Source organism: Notothenia rossii (assembly GCF_949606895.1).
Source record: "Notothenia rossii genome assembly, chromosome: 1".
Classification (NCBI taxonomy): Eukaryota; Metazoa; Chordata; class Actinopteri; order Perciformes; family Nototheniidae; genus Notothenia; species Notothenia rossii.
The window spans coordinates 38599316-38622019 of record NC_136912.1 but is presented as its reverse complement, the minus strand read 5'-3'; the positions used below and the strand labels follow the sequence as shown (position 1 = coordinate 38622019).

The following is a 22704-nucleotide window of genomic DNA, read 5'->3' as shown; positions in this document are numbered from 1 at the left end:
ATAACGTCAGCTCAGGGAGGTAAACTGTAGCCTAAGTTATCTCAGTGGGTTTGGTCATCTATGTAAACAAATATTTCCATCTATGTAATATTAGTTGTATAAAATAGGTTAAGAAATCATTCCAATGTTTTTTGATTATTGAAATATATGTTTCATATGAGTGTTGAGAGCTGTATCCATAAATCTCTTAATGTTGCCCTCAAAGTGCACCAAATTGATCACTTTCCTCATCTATCCTGTCCGAAAAGCTGTCCAAATCAATCATTTTTCTCACACTAGTATCACTTTCCAAAGTCTCCACCATGTTTACAATCGCAACTGGGTACATCTTGTGACGTCACAGCCACTATCGTCTGCAACTTCCGTTAGGCTCAGACGGCAAAATTAATAATTAATTAATTAATTAATTATGAAAAATTATTTTAGCCATGAACAGGCACAATGATATGTAAGGAATGAAACTGCCATTTCATTTTGGCGCAAAAACATGCACTTCACAGGGTCTTTAAGTAGGCTACTGTTAATATATTCACAGAAAATTCAGAGGTTTTTAATTTCACTGCTCTTTTAGCTGACATTAAATGCAGGCACATGTTTATCAGCTATTCATACTAAATCAGTTGTCCCTGCCCCTGGTGCCAGGACCAACAGCTCCATCTTCAGGCTCAGCAGCCCTGTCCCCCCATAAGGCTGAACCTGAACCAGCTTTTCTCCCAACTGAAGGAGGTGAGCAGCATTGTGTTGAATGACATGCCATTTAACATATCTGAAGGGAGACTGGAATACAACACACATATATATATATATATATCTGGATCTTGAGTCGTGGCTGCGGTCCTGGATCATAAGTCCTGGATGGATATCCTCGTGGATTCATCTTCTTATTATACACACATGCATTTCCAAACATTTGGACTACCTATGTTGCAAATTTATTATCTTTTCAATTTACACACGGCATCTATTGCACGTCTGTCCGTCCTGGGAGAGGGATCCCTCCTCTGTTGCTCTCCCTGAGGTTTCTCCCATTTTTCCCTTTAAACTGTGGGGTTTTCTCTGGAAGTTTTTCCTTGTACGATGTGAGGGTCTAAGGACAGAGGGTGTCGTATTGTCATACTGATATTCTGTACAAACTGTGAAGTCCACTGAGACAAATGTAACATTTGTGATATTGGGCTATATAAATAAACATTGATTGATTGATTGATTGATATATATATATATATATATATATATATATATATATATATATATATATATATATATATCTCAAAACAAAAAGATAACATCTAATTTAAATGATACATTTCAAACACAGTATTTTCCCACATAGCCAATGATCTATATAAAACAAAAAAACTGCTTTAGTCTATTTAGGATGTTTGAAGCGTTGAGTGATCAGTCTGTATTAGGTAAATAAAATGTTAATCACCGACATGTTGGTTATGATATTAATACTAATATTATTATATTAAAGAATATATTATCATATGTGTCATGTACACTCTACAGAGCCAGGGCCCTCTTCAGTTTTGTCAGGAAGGTGTGTGGAAGTGGAGGAAGAGGTGAAGGACAGTGACAGTGCCAGTGGCAGTACCAGTGTAGATGATGAGGATGAAGGCTCCAGTAAAGACAAGAGAAGGTGCACAGAAAGGGACAGACAAAGTGAGGAAAGAGACAGACAAAGTGAGGAAGCTGTAAATGACAAGTTATGCAACACAGATTCTGTGGAAGAAAATCTTCTGTCAAATGACCCAGCTTTGTGGCCAGCAAATATGACTAATATGGACAGGGAGTCTATAGTTAGGAAATTGGCCACAACAAGAGATGAAGACCAACACATGCTACAGGATTCTGAAGGAAAGGCATTCCCAGAATACTTGCAGTATATTAAGGTGGCCAATGGAAGAGAAAAGGTAAAGAGAGACTGGGTGATTCACAGCAAATGCACTAATGCACTATATTGCATCCCATGTGTGCTTTTTTCCCATGAACAAAAAAGATCTTCCCTTAGTGTACTGAACAGTCATCATGGATATAAAATGTCTGATGTGAAGTGGCGTTGTATGTATGATAAGTTCCCGGCCCATGAGAAGAATAAGACACACAGAGACTAAAGTGGAAGAAGTTAGCGGCATTGACTGTCAGTTGCAGAAGCAGATACAAATCGAAACTGAGAAAAATAGAACTCTCTTGAAGAGAATCCTGGATGTAACACAGCACTTGGCATCAAGGAATTTACCTTTCAGCTGTAAAACCAAAGATCTGAATGACATTCACAATGGCAATTTCCTAGGCACACTAGAGCTATTAGCTCATTACGACCCACTGTTGAATCAACACTTACAAAAAGTTAAGGACAAAAAGAAAGGAACCAGGCTGACACATTATTTGAGCTCTGACATTCAAAATGAATTCATTGAGTTATGTGGCAGAAGAATTTTGAAAACAATTCTAAAGGAAAGGGAGGATTCTATTTATTATTCAGTCATCTGTGATGCTACACCAGACATTTCACATACTGAGCAGAATGTTGTGCTCATAAGATATGTGAATTATTGTAACAAAGAAACTGATGACTGGGAGATCACTGAACGGTTCCTTGAATTCAAGGACTTTCACAAAAAGACAGGGAGTGAGATAGCCGAGATGATTGAAAATGTGCTTCAAGACAAAGGGATAGACATTGAAGATTGCAGAGGGCAGGGATATGACAATGGGGCAAACATGTCAGGAAAAGTCAAGGGAGTCCAAACCCAAATACTGAAAAAAAATAATCTGGCTACATTTTCACCTTGTGCCTCCCACACCCTAAATCTTGTAGATGTGCATGCTGCACAATCAAGCACAGAAGTGTCAACATTTTTTGGCTGTATCAATCGCCTTTACACACTTGTTAATGCCAGTCCAGCGCGATGGGCCATATACAAAGAGAAAAAAGGTTGCTCTTTGCATCGCCTCTCCAATACCCTCTGGAGTTCAAGGATCCACGCTGTTAAACCTGTAGCAAGACACTTACCTGATGTCATTGAGGCCCTTGATAGCATACTCATGACATGCAGTCTCACCAGTGAGGCCAGATCAGATGCTAGTGGGCTGAAGACCTACTTCATGTCAGTCAATGCTATTGTCCTCCTCACTGTCTGGCTAAAACTACTGCAATGCATTGAGGACAGGAATACAATTCTCCAGTCTGGGAAGATCTCACTCGACATAGAGACAGCCAATATCAGAGACTTAAAGGAAGAGATACAGGCTCTTAGAGATGCATGGGAGTCACTCCTGTCTGAGGCAACACTGATTGCTGCTCAAATGGATGTTGCACCTGAATTTAGCATGGAACACTGTCGCAAGAGGAAAAGGAAGAGATTCCATGATGAGACCTCTCAAGAGAAGACGGATCAGGACAATGCAGCAACGGTGTTCCGCAACACAGTGTTTTTTACTTCAATGGACAAGATCATATGCGACTTAGACACTAGGTTCCGTACCACTCAATGTATTGTGGAAGAATTTTCTGCTGTTCTGAAAGTTGGGCAGATTGCTGAGGATAAAGTCCCTTCTGTTTGCCAACCACTGATCAGGAAGTATTCAAGAGATCTTACACCTGAGTTTGAAAATGAAGTAAGACACCTGAACACTGTGTATGCTGCCACTTTCCACACTAACTTGTCCCCTCTTGGTCTCCTGAATGCAATTCACAAGATGCAGCTGCAAAACATTTTTGGAGAAGTGTGAATTGTTTTACGTATATTTTGCACACTGCCTGTGACTGTTGCAGGAGGTGAGAGAGCTTTCAGTAAGCTAAAATTGATAAAAAACTATTTGAGGTCCACTATGTCTCAGGACAGGCTTTGCAGTCTTGCCATGCTGTCCATTGAGCTAGAAAGCTGGACTTCAAGGACTTAATCAGTGACTTTGCCTGTAAGAAGGCTAGGCGCTGGGCTCTTGGTGAGTAAGGCTGAGCAAGGACTCCGATGCATGTTGAGAAAAAGACTCAGAACAGGTAATAGGCTCTGATTTGGCACCACCATAAGGCCTTTTCATTTCCATTTCCGTTGTGTTCCACTTTAATACCTGCTTATTTTGTAGTTGGTATGTATATTTAATTTTAAAATCTGCTGCTTATGTTATTTTTTGTGTTATAGCATTTTATAAATGATTTTGTTGGTGGTAATGTTCACTTTATTTTAATTTAAGATGTCATGTTATATTTATTTGGATTTATGCATTCATGTTGAGAATGTTCCATTCATAAATGTTATTATTAAAAATGCATTTACACCATAAAAGATGACTATTGAGGTCTATTGTCAGGAATATTAGTCTTATATCAAATAGTGAATTCTACTGCAGCAGAATGTTGCACGTCTGCAGTGTTATATTTTCACAGCTCACTGTCAGTAAATATTGTGCGGTTAGTATTGGACTACAAGATAGATGCAAGCCTGTACAGGTGGAGTTATTTAAAGCATAAATTAGTGGGTTGGGTTCTGGAGGTGTGGTTAGCAATTGTGTTTGGCCTGAGCCTGGTGGTGGAGGGTCCCAATTTGATATATTTTCATGGGGCCCAAAATCCCTGGGGGCGCCCCTGTTCACAAGCAAGACTTGCAGCAATTCAACAACACACTTCATGACAGACCATGGTTTTGCTGTCTTGCAGGAATGTGCATAGACAAGCCACCTACTGGTAAGTGCAACCAAGAATTAACGAACAAAATAATTACATTGTATGGCTTTTAGAAAAAAATGTGATATTATGAAAGTACAAGGGCAGAAAGGGTCCCTTTTCTGAGGACCAACGCAGCATTTAGCCAAATGGGAACTTTGGTGGAACATTTTCATTATGAAAATATGGAACTTCAAACACTTGCATTACTCTTTGAGAAGACCGAACAAACACTTTCCAAATAAAAAGGGGTCAAAAAGGCTATAAAGAAAAATAATTAATTGAGTAATAATTTTATCCCGTTTTGCTTTGAATCTAAAGGCAGCTAGAATTACTTTTCCTCATCCTGGTAATGTGCAATATTCCATTCGATGCGCGTTAGCATAATCTATGTTTTCCACCCTACAGCTGTGAAGAAACGACACAGTTCCCCTAGCTTAAACACAACTCTTAGCATTTCTATGCTTCCATCTGCCTGGCACACCAATTAGCTAGTTGTGCTAAATGTTGCTTACGCTAGTTTCAAGGCAGAACTAAAGCTTGTCGAAATCTGGAACCACATCATGGGTGTCAGTCTACATACCATGTAATCTGTTTGTGTGCACTCCAGTACTCTAATGTTTTCACATCCAGGCTCCCTGTTTAGTCACTATGTTCATGTTCCACCCACAATCAGCGTCTCATCGGCTGGATTTACACCTTTACCCAACCTCAGGGATGTCCCAATCACTGACAGCTACTCCTAACTGGATCAGGTGGGTTGCCAGGGTTACACTGAGGTGGGGCTTTATTTCATAATCATTATTAGACACTAATTAACTCAGAGGAAATGACCCTTCTTGATTAGAGTCGTGTAAGGGGAGGAAGGTGAATCTGTGAAGTTAACAAAGACGAATGGTTCTTACTGTCAATTGACCCAAACCTGGGTAAATGCTAGGGCTAAGCGTGAAGGAAAATATGAAACTATCTTTATCTCCTATTCTTTTAGGTCTTGATTTAGCCTAGTTCCAGAAAGACAGAAATAAAAGAGGAACTATAGACAAGCTATATTGGAAGTATTTTCTTTGCTACCAGTTCTGTCTACATGGATTGAACTTGTTAATAAATAACTTACAGTTCAAAGCCTCTAACTGACGTTGCAGAAAGTTATAGAGGAAAAGACAGCCAAAAATACAGATAATGATGAGTCATGCCTGGATTTGAATGTGCACACACCAACAGTGGATAGGAAAGAAGATCAGTGCACACAATCAGGGCAATGATCAAATTTGAAGCGAATAAGGAAAAGATGAACATTACCTTTCTCTTGTTGTTGGGGCTCACGTACAAATAACTCAGTATTGTCTTTGCTCCCACTTTCTCATTAAGCTTCTGGTACGTTGCTCCGTAGTCAGTTGACCTGAAATGTAATCAGAAAGGTCTGATGAACACTTGATGAATTACTTGTTGCAATTAAAAGTGTCCCCCGCCCCCCCCCCCCTCGAGAATTCAGTGGCAGAGGGGAAAGAGCATCTGCGTTATTAAGTCTCTTTTGTGTTTAACGCAGCGACATGAATCCCCAAGAAGAACAGCGGCTACATCATTATGGTCAGTGTGTGGGGACTGCTGAACACAAACAACACATAATAAAACCAAAGAAAACCTTTTTTTGTATCCAGATGTTCATCATCTGGATCATCAGTTTGTTCCATTATATATATTTGGTATTTACAAGCAACCATGCAATCACACAAATCATAGTGAAAGAGCAATGCTACTAGAATAATTTGAACATGCTCCAAAATAGAGCCAAGGAACAAAATAAACAGCGTCAGAATAAATTCGCTATTAGCAAGACTGTATAAATGAAGTCTACGGGGAGTTTTTGTGCTATTCATGCAAAAAAAAGTACATTTAGATGACAGGACATTTTTAAGCTTTTTACTCACCTGCTGGCTCTAGGAAAAAGTCTCTTTTATTGGTACTGAGTAATTTATAAGCTCGTGTTATTCTGGATTAATACCTCATTATAAAACATATGATGCTATTACTATTGTCATTATACTACAATTTAAGTGGCTCAATAAATAGCATTATGACATGGACCGATAAAAGGGCATGTTGATTCAACACATCCTCACTCCCAGGTCGGCCTTTGTTGAAGTTATGTCAAGGTCCCCTGTGTCGGCTTTTTCCAACGCAAGGGGGGCGGCCTTTAGCGTACATTTTCAACTTTCCGGGATGTCCATAGGCTTCTATATAGCTCCCTAAACGTATGTTGTAGACGACTTGAGATCGCGAGCGAATGCTACCCGCCGCACAACCCTTTCTCCTAAAAATTACGTTCCCACAGAACTGAACTGCATTCTCAATTACGTTTAGCTAGACACGTATTTTCTCCCACGTTACGTTTGTTATGAACGTATCTCGAATACGTTTATTTTCTAAATATCTTCTCGAAACATATTTTCTCCCACGTTACGTTTGTTATGAACGTATCTTAAATACGTTTATTTTCGACAAATCTTTGCCATTTATTGTCTTGCTTATAATAATCATAATAGTCATTTATAAATGTCATTTTAGAGCGCACATCTGAGAATCGGGCTCGGTATATGGTTAAATTAAAATCAGTAGGCGAGGCTGTAATTTCGCCAGCTGTTACTCCCATAAGCGAGGCAGAAAATAATAGTTTTATCATGCCAAAAAGCTGCTGTGTCGTTTATTGCACCTCAAACAAATTAAAACAAATCCATAGTTACGTGTTTCTGTACTTCCTCTAAGAAGAAAGGACAGTAAAAGAAGATCTCTGTGGCTTCAGGCTTGATCGCCGTTCAAATGACAGCGTTGATTTCCCCAAAAGTGGGCGGGGCTGTAAAGTGAAGTAGATTTTACTCTCATCTATTATTCAAAACCATTCTATTTATTCTAACGTAAATTACATGCCAGTGTTTTATCTTTTTATTTAGCGATTTGTTTTTGCATGTTTAACTAGGAATGTGTTCATGTTCGCCGATTGGATGTTTTAGCCGCAATGCACGTTGGGATGTGGTGTTAATGGGATATGATATCCCACTTTTTTTTTGGAGTTTAGGATGGCCGAAGACACTACACTACCAATAATCCCCAGCTATCATTTGGGACTACAGTCCCGTTGACAAACCCCGTGATTAATCTTCAAGCTCTGGGATTGGATTTTGGAGTGGCAGTGCGCCAATGTTACGCCAAGCGTCAAGCTGTTTGAAATGGAACAAAACCACGGCGGACTATTCAAAACTGGACTCGAACGCCCCTATTGTGTTTCGCAACATGTTCTCTATGGCACGTCTCTACTGGGAATTCTAGTTTTAAAAGACGTTTTCGTTTTTCCCAAAATTAGAAGTTGACAATATTAAACTGTGTCCAGCCCTGGAGGTTTAGGCAATAGGAAACAAATTGGTGTGTACAAATTTAAAACATGTAATTACTAAATGGGTGAAAATCGCTTGTATCCATAATGGGCAGCATTAATTTACACCCACATGACAGCTCATTGTTACTTTGTAATTCTACTCCACTACAATTCAGAGGTTAGCCTGGTATTTTTACTCCACTACATTTATTTTAGTTACTTTGCAGATTCTGATTAGTGATGTGAAATATAAACAACCCTTAAACCAGATTTTAGTTACACCTGAGTCAAATTCAGGGAAAGGTGATTATCAAGTGCCAACAATCAGGAGAGATATTTGATAATTGATGCTTGAGAAGACTAAACATTTATCTGCAGATCTCTATAAAGTATATTACTCGTTATTCTCTACTAATAATCAATTAAATACTGTATATAATGGCTATTTTGCACATCCCTTTCAAGATTTTCTAAGGTTTATTGACATATCATATACACAACTAGTGTGTAGTTATGCAATGAATTAAAAACTTGGGTCACAGGTTCCTCAACAGTGCATTACAAGACATCTATCAATATTTGTGCATACCTCCACCATTAAACTGTCATATTCTGCACATTTATTATACTATCTACATACATAAGAGTATAATTAATGTGTATAATATCAGTTAAAATAAGTGCTTCAACATAGTTAACATTGCAGGAAAGCAATATATTGGACGTTAAGTACTTTGTCAGGCTTAATATTTATCTGTAGATACAGTAGATACCCCCAAAGCTTTTTTCTTATTAGAAAGAAAACCTTAACCTAAATTATTCTTTAATGTGTTAATAAAGGTTAATTAGTTTGTCTGTTTTGCACATCCTCATATTAATATCTTTGTACATCCAGCACTAAACTGTTTTATTGTAGAGATCACTTACAGTATCTTCTTGATTTTGTATATTATATATTTCTATCATTGACCTTCTACTTTCTCCCTATGAAAGTATGTACTCATAATATTGTTTTCATCAAATAACATTATTCAACAAAAATAACATTATTCAACAAAAATAATTCAATAACGTGCTTTAACCACTAGGCGGTGCACACAAGGTGCACACAGCATACTAATAACAACTTTGTATTATTAGTGTAGGATACTTATGTATGTATAACATTTGAAGATACTGTATGTATTTTTATTCATGTTTTTACATAATTTTACAGGATATTGCTATATTATTTCTCATGTTTTACTTCTACACATTAATATCTGATTTGTAAAACATCAGAGACAGAAAGGTATATCCGTCATTTAATGGTTAGCTATTGAAATTGTGATTCCATAGATGTGTCTCCCATCACCCAAATCCCCTGACTATTCTCTCAACTCAGTATTGACATTCTTATATTAAAGGAAAATCGGTATCTTTAAAAACTACAAGTCCTTTTCTATCAGCTGTGCACCGTTATGGTGTAAATATAACCTATCTACCAATTGGATCAAATATAAAAGTCAGCCGAATTACTATTGATACTGCTAGGAGACGTATTTTGTGAAAATAAATGCAAGATGTTGTTTAATTGTTGATATATTTATGATCCACGTCACATGTTCAGTTTTGGCGGCAGTTCTTCAAGTTTGTCCAGAAGTCTTCTCATCAGGGCTCTATAAATAAAGAACTACGGCAGATGTGTAATATTTAATGCAGCCAAACTGTGTATTACAATGCCGTTATGTGATGACTTTCAAAGAGAAAAGCAAGAACACTCGGAATAAAGTATTATTTTATTTTTTTTAAATGTTTTCGGATATCATATCGCATTAACATCATATCCCAACATGCATTGCATTGTTCAGTGGGTTTGTGGTGTGTATTGCTCGAAATGTCCCTTATAGGCCTACGTCTGTTTCCGGTGACTTTATTTACGGCTAAAAAGCATGCTAAAAAGCCAAGATTATAGAATCAAACTAATAAATAAAAACAAGGATAATTCTGTGTTATTGTTGAGCAAATAACAGTGTGTTATTTAGAAAAGAATAACAAATTAGAAGAAAAAAATATTATTATTTTTTTTTTTAAATACAGATTTCAGTATTTAATAATATGTTATGTATATAATAATTTACGTTAGAATAAATACAATGGTTTTGAATGATAGATGAGAGTAAAATCGACATCACTTTACAGCCCCGCCCACTTTTGGGGAAACCAACGCTTTCATTTGAACGGCGATCAAGCCTGAAGCCACAGAGATCTTCTGTTACTGTCCTTTCTTCTTAGAGGAAGTACAGAAACACGTAACTCTAGATTTGTTTTAATGTTTGAGGTGCAATAAACGACACAGCAGCTTTTTGGCATGTTAAAATTATTGTTAGTATTATTATTATTTTCTTCCTCGCTCATGAGAGTAATAGCTGGCGAAATTACAGCCTCGTCTACTGATTTTAATTTAACCATATCGAGCTCGATTCTCGATTTCAAATGCATGCTCTAAAATGATATTTATAAATGACTATTATCATTACAGCATACGTTTAGGGAGCTATATAGAAGCCATGGACATCCCGGAAAGTTGAAAATGTACGCTAAGGGCCGCCTCCCTTGCGTTGGAAAAAGCCGAAACAGGGGACCTTGACATAACGTCAGCATAGGCCGACTTGGGAGTGAGGATGTGTTGGTTGATTAAACACCTCGGTGCACACCATCCAAGGGCAATTGTTTTAAACCAAACTGCTGGTGTAAATAATCTCATTCAACGATGGAACCAAAGTCATCTGGATACAGCATTGGAGGTGCGACTCCGTTCATTCCTGTGAAAGTTGCGAAGTGGTGCAGGAAGCCCAAAATGGACTAACTGGAGGTAAAACAGCCCATAGAGAATGCACACTAGAGTTTACCATAAGCCCTGTATCTAATCCACTGGTCTTGGTTCAGTCAAATTAATGGACAGGGTAGATATTTGTTTTATTCTTCTGCTTTTAATGTGTTTTTTTCAAATTTTAGGGCCCAGTGATTTGAACAAGGGCTATTCAAGTGTTTGTACTAGCTAATTGATTTACCAAAATGTTTAAGTGGATTTACAGATGTTTTTCCCAATGTAAGTCAATAGGAAAGTAGGCTATTTTGGGCCGAGTGACGTCACAGACAGACAAGGCAGTTGCCTTACCACCGCTTGGCCTTAACAAAACATATTATTTGATCAGGTTGAGAAAAAGGCTTTAAATATCTAAAGCATCTAAAAGGTAAGCACAAATAAAAAGAGCACAACATCACAGTAAAATTGGGCTTGCATGGTGGAGCAGACATAGGTACCTAAAGACACAAATACAAACAAGGAATTTAAAAGTATGACAAAATTAAGAAACAATGTGTACCCCATGGAAATTGTGAGAGTAAAACGATCACATTATATATTTTTTCTGCATCTTTCCAAAGTGGTTAAAGTGACTAGTTTGATGCAAACACAGTAGTTTGTTTAATTGGTATACAGTATGTTTTTACTGATTGTCCAATGATCAAATGACAGATGATTATATGCAAAATAAATTGTCAAAGTTTTCAAATTAGAGGCTACAGACACAGTACACATGGCTGTCGTGCTGCCTGATGCTAACTTTAATGAGCTCTTAAGTCTGTCGTGAAGATTAAAAGCAGCTTTGCATGACAGAAACGGCTAACAAACACTCATTAATCTGCATATACTCACTGCTTGGAAAAACACCAGGGGAAAATAAAACGGTTTGAAGTGGGTGTAGTTTCGTGCAGTCAAAATGTTTTTTAAGGTTGTTAAAACTGAAGCAGATGATGTGATTTTTTTAATGTAGGCGACAGGAAACTGAATGTCTTTCTTCCAAAGCAAATATATACATGAGAAGAGTCAGCTCAAGCATCTAATTCAAAATACACAAATTCATTACATGTTTACATGGATCAATCATTTGTCTGAGAACAAAAATATCTGAAGTGTTTTTCTTTATGTCTTTGCCACCTGCCCATACGTTAGCTGTCATCATATGCTTATTAGCATGATATATGGCCATGATGATATATACAGGGTCCACTTCATGGCAAATTTAGGGTGGTATCAAGCTCAAGCTACCTTCATTTTTTTCCACATTTTTCTAACTTGACTGGTAAGCGGAGTCGCTTTATTATTTCCGTCACTTAATTTGCATAGAAAAGTGTGATAAACCAGCTATAAACAGTTTCAATGAGAACTAAAATATTCAAAGGTTGGTCAAAGTCCTAATGCAACATTTGTGTTCTGTTGAAATTTAGCATTTCAGACCGTGTCCAAAGGTTTGAGCGATGTGAGCTGTCAGGTCTAATTTATTTTTGAGCAGTCTGAGGCTCAGCTCAATGAGCTTTTCTAATTTCACATGGAGATAGAGAAAAAGCCCAAAGCATGCAAATCTTAAAAATGCAGCAAAGACGCCGCAGAATGCCTCGTGTGACTTCAAATGAAGAAATAATTCACACGGACGGATGTTTTTTTTTCCACCTATTTTCGGTCTAGCTGTTAAATCCAGACTAAGTCCTTGTTTGAAGGGTTTTGATGGAGATTACTGAGAACTTCATGTGTGAAGTTTTACAAACAGCCATGGAAATAAAGATATATTCACTGGCAAATATGTTTTATTTACTAGCCCTTTAAGATTTTCCCCTGGTTCCCTGGTGAGAAAATAAATTGCCACCAGGCGAACTCTGCTGGATGTCTCCGGTATAATTCATCAGGAACCATCAACAGCCGGGACCATGGGAAAATGACATCATCAGGCTATTGATCGGCTCTTCAGAGGCCCTTGTCACAGAATCACTTGATTTAGGGGCCAATGACTTATTTTTAGTGTCCCAGCAACTTTCAACATGAACCAATAAAAATGGCCAACCCCAGCAGGATGATGGAAGTTATATAAAATGGAAAAAAGACAGTTTCTCAAGGACGATGACTGAGTGAAACTTGTTCGCTTGCTCAAGGCTTTTGATCGCCTATTCAGTGGATATGTGTGAGTGCAAAATGCTGCTCACACCACACTACTGTGATTTTGACCGTTGGGAGGCATTGGGCTTTAGAAATGCCAATGCCAAGGCTTCAACTGTCCACATTTTAAACTAGAGGGGATTTAATTAATCATTGAACACAACAAGTATATCGCTCCTTTTACAGTAATATGGCTCATTGAGAAAATGGTCTCTGGGTGTGCTACAAAGACGTTTGAGCTATTCCCTATTACATATTGATACAATCTCTCACACACACTCAGTCAAAAGCTTAAGATGCAGTTATAACGTTACCAATCATTTCCAGAGTTAACTTTACATTGATAGGCAGCAACACAGCGGTTACATTCTCCATGGGGGCTTGATTAATCAAAGTATGGAAGTTGCATGAACCTCGGAACAGTTACATATCGTCGATTATTGCATTAAATACAACTTATAATGTTCATTTTCAGGTTCATTTTTGTATTTTGTGTCTCTCCTGTGACATGTTTACATGCTTTAATGTTAAAAAAGTGCTATATTTTTCTCATACCTTCTGTACCAGAGCCCAGTCTGCTCTCATTGGTTAACTGGTAGGCTTTGTTGTGATTGGTCAACAGTTCATGAATGTGTCTGAAATGTCCCAACCTTTAGCATACCACGTGCAATGTGTTGGAGCGTTAGCCAATAGAAGCGCACATTTTACATATTGATGTCACTATGTTACGGAAGTAAACAAAAGGAGTTCCCTGAGGCGTTTCAGACCAGGGGCGAATGTGTGGGAAATTTCCTCTGAGAGGAATTCTAGGACAAAATATACACTACAGGAAAGAACGGAAAGAAACTCACCTAACTGACGATATGAACCATTTTTACCGGAAAATTATCATTTACATTTTTTTACTATGTTCAATCTGAATTTACTGTAAAATAAACAAATCTATATTGATTCTGACTTGTTTCTACATCCAACTCACAGATTTATCATTGTTTTGAGAAAAAAGATTATTAATGTAGGGGAGACCAGGGATAGTTGCAACACTTTTGGGGCTTTTCCCCAATAAGTAAAAAACCATTTACAATTGGATAGCCATTTTGCTATATTATGCATTATCAATATGTCAGCTACTGAAACAATGTCTTTAAGATGTTTTTATGGAATAAGTACAGGTTGGAAAATGTATTTTAAAAAAAAAACTCAACTGTTACAACCGTCCTTGTGTACAGGGACAGTTGTAACCCATGCAGGCACAGTTGTAACATCTTAATAACGGTTACCCTTTTTCACACTATATGACAAAAAAATAGGGAAAGCTGTCAAATTCTAAGGCAACAAGATTTTAATGGGATTTCACACATCCTCCAACAAACAATGAAAAATGAACAGAACTTGAACAGAACTTAAAACAGAACACCAGAATTAATCAGATTCACAGTTGTGGCAGGTGTAAAAGGGACTTCCATCTGTGCAGTCCTTGTGTGCCCAGGCTTTACAGGAGCAACACTGCAGCCACATCTCCTTGGACCTGGAGTAGCTCTCCAGGCACACAATGCAGTATTGGGCCTCATCTTCATCAGATGAGGCCTGCATCTTCTGCTTCTTGTTGGGTATGGTTTTTTGGCCGAAATTGATTTTTGTCTTCGCTTTAGACTTCTTTGCGTTAGATCTTTTTTTCTCAGCCTCGAGTTGATCTTTCATCGGAGTGTCTGTGAGGACAGCGGTTTCTCTTCTTTTTCTCCCCTTTGTGGTCTGCTTCCTTGGTCCAGCTTTTGGATGTGGACGGATGGACAAGGGTGAGAAAGGCGTTGCAGAGGATGATGTCCCAGGCTCCACACATGGCCTGACAGGGGATGAGGCTGCGAGTAGAGGAGAGGAGGCTGTGAGTGGAGGAGAGGAGGCTGCGAGTGGAGGAGAGGAGGCTGCGAGTGTAAGAGAGGAGGCTGCGAGTGGAGGAGAGGATGCCACAGTTGGTGTTGGAGCTGCACTGGTAGAAGGTTCTGGTGGTGGGCGGTCTGTGACTTGGGATGGAGCAAAGTCGATATCATTGAAAATGTCTCTATTAAAAGGCCAAATTCCAGTGCACGCGAACCCTGCCTGGATATTTGATGGCGTTGCAGCCAGAGGAAGGGCACTTTTCACAATGCCCGGCAGATCGTAAATGGTCATTGTGGTTCCTGGATGAGTCTTCATCCAATTGTCACAGCGGCTGTTGATGTGCCTCTTCAGTGGCCCATATACAGTGCGATCTAAGGGCTGTAGTTTGTGAGAACAGTGGGGAGGAAAAGAGAGGAGGATGATCCCATGGCTCCTGCAAAAATTAATCCCCTCCACAGAAAGGTGGGAGGAGTGATTGTCCAGAATCAGCAACACCTTTGACTCCTGTGAGCTCTTGGTATGGCTCTGGAAGTGCTTGAGGAAGACCAAAAAGTCTTCCTCTTGCATCCACCCAGACCCATTTGCTCTGCCAATACAGCCAGGAGGGCCATTGCTGGTGAAGAAGAGATGAAACTTCTTCCGGGGGAATATCATCATTGGGGGGATGGAATTCCCCAATGCATTTACAGCACATGCAAGTGTGACGAGAGTGCCCCGCTCTGCAGATGTCACACTGCCGACTTGTTTCGTCCCTTTTCTGGCAACAATCTTCCCAGGGTTTTGGACAGTTGTGACTCCGGTTTCGTCCATATTCCAAATTTCCTGTGTGACAAACTCATGCTTCGTCAGGACTGCAGACAGGTTGTCAAAAAACTTTTTCACATTTGTTCGGTTGAAGCTTGTAGCCCGTGAGAGACTGGTAGCCTGAGGTCTGCGTATGGAGAGGGTAGGGTGCCGCTTCAAAAACGATGTGAGCCAGTCAGCTCCGGCCATCTCTTTCTCTGCCCAGGTTTGAGGGAAGTTGCAGTTGTAGTTCTTTGCCAATTCATAGGCAAATTTCCGCACCTAAAATGAATATACATTGGAAAATATTTCACTTGTCTGTTCACTATAGGCCTCAATATATTTGATCACTTACTTTTATTTTGTTCAGTAGCCTATAGATAGCCTATTCTACCTTAATTATGACCTACCTCCTTTGAGCTGAGACCATAATATAGATCAGCTGCCTCCATCAGGTAGTCTCTCAATAGCATCTCCTGCTCTGTTGAGAACACCTTCTTTGGAGTCCAGTAGCCTACTCTTGGGGGTGTGTGTGATCCCTGACTCTCCAACCTCAGCCTCTTCTTATGGAACCGGTACAGGGTGACATGGCATATATCCAGGGACTTTGCCACTTCCCTGAATGATTTGCCATCCTGAACTTCACCTGAGGCCACCTGCAGCAGAGCAAGTGGCACTCCCCTGTCGGTCTTCCTCTGTCTGATACTTGGCATACTGTAAACACACACACACACTTTATGCCTACTGTACAGTATTTAATTCTGTTTATTTTTACAGGGACAATGCACACCAATCAATGCTTGAATGAACAATTGATCATTCAAGCAAATGAGCCATCATTGTAAATGTGCCATGTTACAACCGTCCCGTTACAACCGTCCCAGAACCACCAGTCTTGCTTCACCCCCTGTGAACCTGCCTGATTGCTGGCTTGACCCATATTTAGCTAGCTATATTTGTAGCTAACAAAACAGTTATTCTAATAATACTAGTTTGGATTCCTAGACATTTTGAACTCAAGACAGTATCCAAAAAATACCTCATATCATTTTAGTTAATATTTGACCTCAGAAACACACTTTTGCTGATAACTTACGTGAGATATTCAAACGTGGCTCCTTTTTATTTCGGCGATCTTACCATCTAACTGCGCATGTGCAGAGTGAGTGTCATCACTCTAGCTTGTTTATGATTGGAGATATTGAGGGTGTTACAACCAACCCGTGTTTCAACTGTACCGGGTCTCCCCTACCCCTTTTAGAAATGAAGATATAGTCATTTGTTCTGGGAATGTCGTTTTCTAGCCTGAGACCTGAAAAACAGGCTTGGGGCTTAACAGAAAAGTAAGATTGGAGTTCTCATTCATAACACTCCGTTCGATGTCTCACTATGGGATGCGCCTCAACGCATATGCACCAGAAGCATCAATCTCATTACGCCAATCCTGATTGGCTGGTGATCTTGACGCCAACGTCAGGGAATCCACCAACCCTATAAGTAGCTTGCGCCACGACGCAGGCGTCATTCAAACACCTCTTCTCGCTTCGGAGCACATCTCGAGAAAGATCAGTAGCTAGCTAGCTTAACGGTCCACAGACTGATATACGAAGCTAACCTTCGGTCGACGGGCGCTCGCCAGCTACTTTTGCTTCGCACGGGAATTTACTTTATTAACACTCCAGTTAATATCAGAATCTACCCTGCCGTTTTTTTCCAACGGATAACGGTAAGGTTTTTGGATTTTTTCCCGCAAACGGTAACACGCCTGTTGCTCGTTTGTCCTTTCTACGCCGCACCAAGGCTAGCTAAGATGGACTCTTCCCTCCCTCACACCAGAGGAGACGGAGTGTCGGAGGCTCGGCTCTGCGGCTGCGGGCTAAAGATATCGAGTACTGACTCACACCAGGTCTGCTCGTCTTGTCTCGGGCTGCAACATGCCCAGGAGGCTATCGACACCCCCGGCGCGTGCGGGCATTGTTCCCGTTTTACCGCCAAAAGCCGCCGCCGGCGGCTAGCGCGCCAAGCTAGCATGCCGGTCCGAGACCTCCCCATGCCTGTAAACTCGCCGGCCGGCGAGCAGGGCATGGTGGCGACCGCCACGGGTGCCGGGTCCCGCGCTGTGTCAAGCTGGGACTCGGTGGCGGCGACAGCCGCGGGAAGGGGGCCCCGTGCTGTGTCAAGCTGGGGCTCCCAACTGGACCTCACCATGGCCTCACCCGCGGAGGATGTCCTGGAGCTGGACTATGAGGAGGAGGAAGAAGAATACGCCTCGGAGTTTCTTCTTTCCGACTCAGACGAAGGCGAAGATGACATCTTCGTCTCGTCTGCCCAGGCTGCCAAGCCTGGGGCCATGTCTGCCTCCCCGGGCGAGGACGAGCCACCGCTCCCCCGCCTCAGCATGGACCTGCAGGCCGTGTGTCAACGCGCTGCATCTAAGCTGGACATCCCCTGGCCTGAAGCGGCCAGAGAGCCCTCCAGGTCTAGATACGAGGGAAAGAACTTGCCCCAAGCCGCAAGGCTGACCAGGCAACTTCTCCCCGTATTTCCGGAGCTGCTGGACGAGGTGTCGGTCTCCTGGAGAGACCGCCCCTTCAGCAGCAAGGCCCCAATCCAGGGAGCCTCCTCTCTGGACTGTGAGGGCATGGAGAAGCTCGGGTTACTCCGCATGCCTCCTATGGAGCCGCTTGTGGCAGCCCACCTCCAACCGCGGGTGTCGGCGGCCCCGAGCAGGAACCCCACACTGCCGACAAAGGCGGACCGGTTCCAGTCCGCAATGACTGAACGGGCCTACAAAGCGGCTGCTTTGTCCGCCAGGGCGCTAAATGTCTCCTCCATGCTAACCGCGTACCAAGCGGAGCTGTGCGCGGACATGACGGTGAAGCCTGAACCGGCCGTGTGGGAGGAGATCATGGCGATCACGGATATTTGCCTCCGCGTGCAGCGCTGTGCAGTACAGGCCACAGGAAAATCGCTAGGGATGATGGTGGTGCAGGAGAGAGCCAGATGGCTGAACCTGACAAACCTCCCCGACCGGGAAAAGGAGGACGTGTTGGACATGCCAATCGTCCCTGAGGGCATATTCGGCTCAGCTCTTGCCTCCATGCAACAGCGGTGTGAGGCCAAGAAGAAGGAGGATGAAGCTCTCCAGCTTTGCCTCCCTCGGAAAGCCCAGCCGCCGCCCCCAACGGTCCTGCGACGGACCTTCCCCCAGGCTACCCCGCACTCGGCCCTGTTCAAGGTCCCGAGATGGCAGAAGCCACAGCCCGCCCCCGGTCTCCCACCGAGACGCGAGGCGCGGACGAATTGGCCAAGAAAGTCCCCGGTCCCGGCAGCAGCCACACAGGCACCGCCGACCCAGACTTTCAGTCACCAGGCGAGGAAGAAGAAGAGGGCAGCCTGACAGCCTTCCCTCCCCCCCTCGGGGAAAGGGCTGGAGGTTTCCTGTTCTCTTTCAGCCCTGGATCGTGTTCCACACGTATCCAGCACCCATGTGTTTCCGGGGGACAACCACGCTCCCGCCTTCCCGCCGCCTCGGGTGATGACTGCACGTCATCCTCCAGTTCGCGCCATGAGGGAAGCAGACTTCACAGCACTGGCAACAGTTCCTGCCAGTCGTTCAAGTCACACAAACACACACAAGGGTCTAAAAATAAAATGTTTGCCACTGTTGCTTCCAGGCTTAAAGCCAAGGGCACAGTCGAAAATATTAAAAAGACAAATAATAATGTCAATAAACAGTCAGGCGACTGCCCCGCTTCTGAGAGTGGCTATGAACGCCTCTCTCGGAATGCGGACGGTGGCCGGGCCTGTGAACGCACCATCACCGCGCGCATGCGCAGTGTCAACCGAGGTTGTCACCCTAGAGCGCCACCGTGTTCAGACACTAGAGGGCGCCATAACACAACCAATGCGGTCACAGGGTGCAGACAACAGAGATATGGTGACATCCCCGCTCGCTCTGAGGAGCGAAAGGTGGAAAATGCTCACATGCTCTGCTTGGGTTTTCAAAACGATATCACGGGGCTACAGACTCCAATTCGCTGTCACCCCCCCTCGCTTCTCGGGCATTGTGCAATCACATGCCCGGGGAGCGTCGGCTCACATTCTAGAGCAGGAGATTCTCTCGCTACTAGAAAAGAAAGCCATATCCATCGTACCCTCCAAACGGAGTCAGAGCGGCTTCTATTCCAAATATTTCCTCGTTCCCAAACGGGGAGGGAATGGAATTCGCCCCATCCTAGATTTAAGGGCTCTGAACGGGTATCTCAGAAAATACAAATTCCGGATGCTCACTCACACATCCCTACTGCGTCTCGTGCGTCAGGACGATTGGTTCACATCAATCGACCTGAAAGACGCGTATTTTCACATCCCAGTATATTATCCACACAGGAAATATCTGAGGTTCGCTTTTCAGGGTGTCTGTTACGAGTACAGAGTGCTTCCCTTCGGTCTGTCTCTCAGCCCACGGGTGTTTGTGCGATGTACGGAGGCAGCGATAGCCCCGTTAAGACAACAGGGGATTCGCCTGGCAACCTATTTAGACGACTGGCTCCTTCTGGCACAGTCGGAGCAGGAGGCTATTATGCAGACGAATATCCTCATGAAACACCTGCTCGACCTGGGTTTTGTAATAAACACAGAAAAGAGCATGTTGTCCCCAGCCCAGTCGGTGCTCTTCCTGGGCTTACGCCTGAGCTCGGTGCCCTTCACAGCCCGCCTGTCAGCGGAGAGAGTGAGAGCCTTCAGGGCTTGCCTCGCTCGTTTCCAGCCACGCAAATATGTTCTCTTCAGATCGTGTCTGCGGTTACTGGGGCTCATGGCGTCAGCCATCCTAGTAGTACGTCTGGGCCGCTTACACATGAGGGAATTTCAGCGCTGGGTAGCTGCCCTCAGACTAAACCCCACGCGTCATGGCGCGCGGAGAGTGATGGTCACTGTGCACTGCGTAACGGCGCTACGCCACTGGCTGCACCCGACTTTCCTGGTGCGAGGCGTGCCTATGGGTGCTGTCTTATCGCGGAAGGTGGTCACCACGGACGCATGTCTGACGGGCTGGGGGGGCATATACGAAGGTCGACCTGTGAGGGGTCTCTGGAGCAGAGACCTCCAACGGTCACACATAAATTATCTGGAGCTCTTAGCGGTGTTTCTCACCCTAAGACGCTTTCTGCCTTCTCTCAGGGGACATCATGTCCTCGTGAGGACAGACAACACGACCACGATATCGTATATAAACCGCCAAGGGGGTTTGCGTTCTCTACAGTTACACAGGCTGGCACGCAAACTGATCTTATGGAGCTGCGAACGTCTCCTCTCTCTGAGAGCGACACACGTACCGGGAGTGATGAACCTCGGGGCAGATCTGCTGTCCAGAGGTGCACCACTGTATGCAGACTGGACTCTACATCCAACGATTGTGAGTCAGCTGTGGGTGCGTTACGGCCGGGCCGCGGTAGATCTGTTCGCATCAAAAGAAAATGCTCAATGTCAGCTGTTCTTTTCAATGCGCGATCTAAATGCACCGTTAGGCGTGGACGCGCTCGCGCACGTTTGGCCCCCGGTCCTTCTATACGCGTTCCCACCCCTGGCTCTAATTCCTCCAACTCTGGCCAGAGTGAGAGAACAACGCCACACACTGATCCTGATAGCTCCACACTGGCCTGCAATGTACTGGCTGGCGGAGATATATCAGCTGCTGTGCGGACAGCCGTGGCAGCTCCCGCTACACAGGGACATACTATCTCAGGCGGGGGGAATGATTTTTCACCCACACCCAGAGCACCTGGCGCTATGGGCCTGGCCCGTGAGTGGTATAACCTGAGTACAGTGGGGCTCCCTCAGAAAGTGATAAAGACTATTCAGAGTGCAAGGGCTTCCTCCACCAGGTCTCTCTATGACTGTAAGTGGAGGGTGTTTGAGGAGTGGTGTCTTCAAAAGAAACACATCTCTTTTCAATGCCCTGTCGGTGTGATTCTATCATTTCTACAGGATCTGATTGATAAACACAGAGCTTTCTCCACGATCAAAGTGTACCTGGCTGCTATTGCCGCATGCCATGTGGGCTTTGGGGGAAAGACGGCTAGTCAACATCCCTTGGTCTGCCGTTTTATGAAAGGGGCTCGCCGGCTCCTCCCCGTTTCCAGGTCATTGGTGCCCCTGTGGGACTTGACGGTGGTTTTAGATGGGCTCGCTCGAGCTCCATTTGAACCCCTGGAAGACGCTGACATGAAGCACTTGTCACTGAAGACAGTGTTGTTACTGGCTCTGGCATCTGCCAAACGAGTCAGTGATATTCACGCGCTCTCTGTGCATCCTTCGTGTACTCAGTTTGCCCCGGGGCAAACGAGAGTATTGCTGAAGCCCAACCCGGCCTTTGTGCCTAAGGTGGTTGGCTCATGCACTCCCATTGACCTTGAGGCATTTCCTTCACCGCTAGGTTCCTCTGGGGAACAGCGGCCGAATTTGCTTTGCCCGGTTCGTGCTTTGCGCACTTATATGGACAGGTCGAAAGAGTTTCGGTGCAATGACCAACTCTTTGTATCTTGGGCTAACCCTCATAAGGGCAAGCCCGTTACCAGGCAACGGCTCTCCCACTGGATTGTGGAGACGATTGCTCTGGCTTATACGAGTCAGGGTTTGCAGGCACCAACGGGCCTGCGCGCTCATTCTACTCGTGGATTGGCTACATCCTGGGCTTTGTTCAAGGGTGTTTCCATTCAAGACATTTGTGCAGCAGCGAGCTGGTCCTCGCCGCTCACTTTTGTCCGCTTTTACAGGCTAGATGTTTCTGCTCCAAGTGTGGCCCGCGCAGTGCTGGGCCCCGTATTGGGACAGGGTTCTACCTGTTAAGTTCTGTTTTTGTGTTGGTGATTTTCGAGATAAGCATGTCTGGCAATGCGGGAGTCTCAATATCCCATAGTGAGACATCGAACGGAGTGTTATGAATGAGAACTATAGGTTACTTACGTAACCCCAGTTCTCAGAGTAACATGAAGTGAGATGTCTCACCTGACGGCCCTTCTTGCT

The 22704-nt window shown here is 43.3% G+C and overlaps 2 protein-coding genes across 2 annotated transcripts in view; both read right to left on the bottom strand.

Moving 5' to 3' along the window:
- The window catches only part of LOC307015447 (VPS10 domain-containing receptor SorCS1-like), a 259336-nt gene that overhangs the window by 112814 nt on the left and 123818 nt on the right, over nucleotides 1-22704 (bottom strand). The window contains exon 3 of the mRNA XM_079644071.1: nucleotides 5969-6068. Within this exon, the coding sequence (XP_079500197.1) occupies nucleotides 5969-6068 (100 nt within the window). The remainder of the gene's footprint in view (nucleotides 1-5968; nucleotides 6069-22704) is intronic.
- LOC307015164 (uncharacterized protein) lies at nucleotides 14033-16918 on the bottom strand. The gene is made up of 3 exons (XM_079643617.1): nucleotides 16772-16918; nucleotides 16086-16389; nucleotides 14033-15957 (listed from the first exon to the last, which is right to left on the bottom strand). Exons 2-3 carry the CDS (start codon nucleotides 16386-16388, stop codon nucleotides 14437-14439), a joined length of 1824 nt encoding a protein of 607 aa, XP_079499743.1. The 5' UTR covers nucleotide 16389; nucleotides 16772-16918; the 3' UTR covers nucleotides 14033-14436.

What these genes read in the sequence shown, in the direction of transcription:
- LOC307015164 (XM_079643617.1), bottom strand. Translation starts at nt 16,388, where the DNA reads ATGCCAAGTATCAGACAGAGGAAGACCGACAGGGGAGTGCCACTTGCT. An exon ending in ATGGTCTCAGCTCAAAGGAG is followed by an intron (nt 15,958 to 16,085) that starts GTAGGTCATAAT and finishes TATTCATTTTAG; the next exon opens with GTGCGGAAATTTGCCTATGA.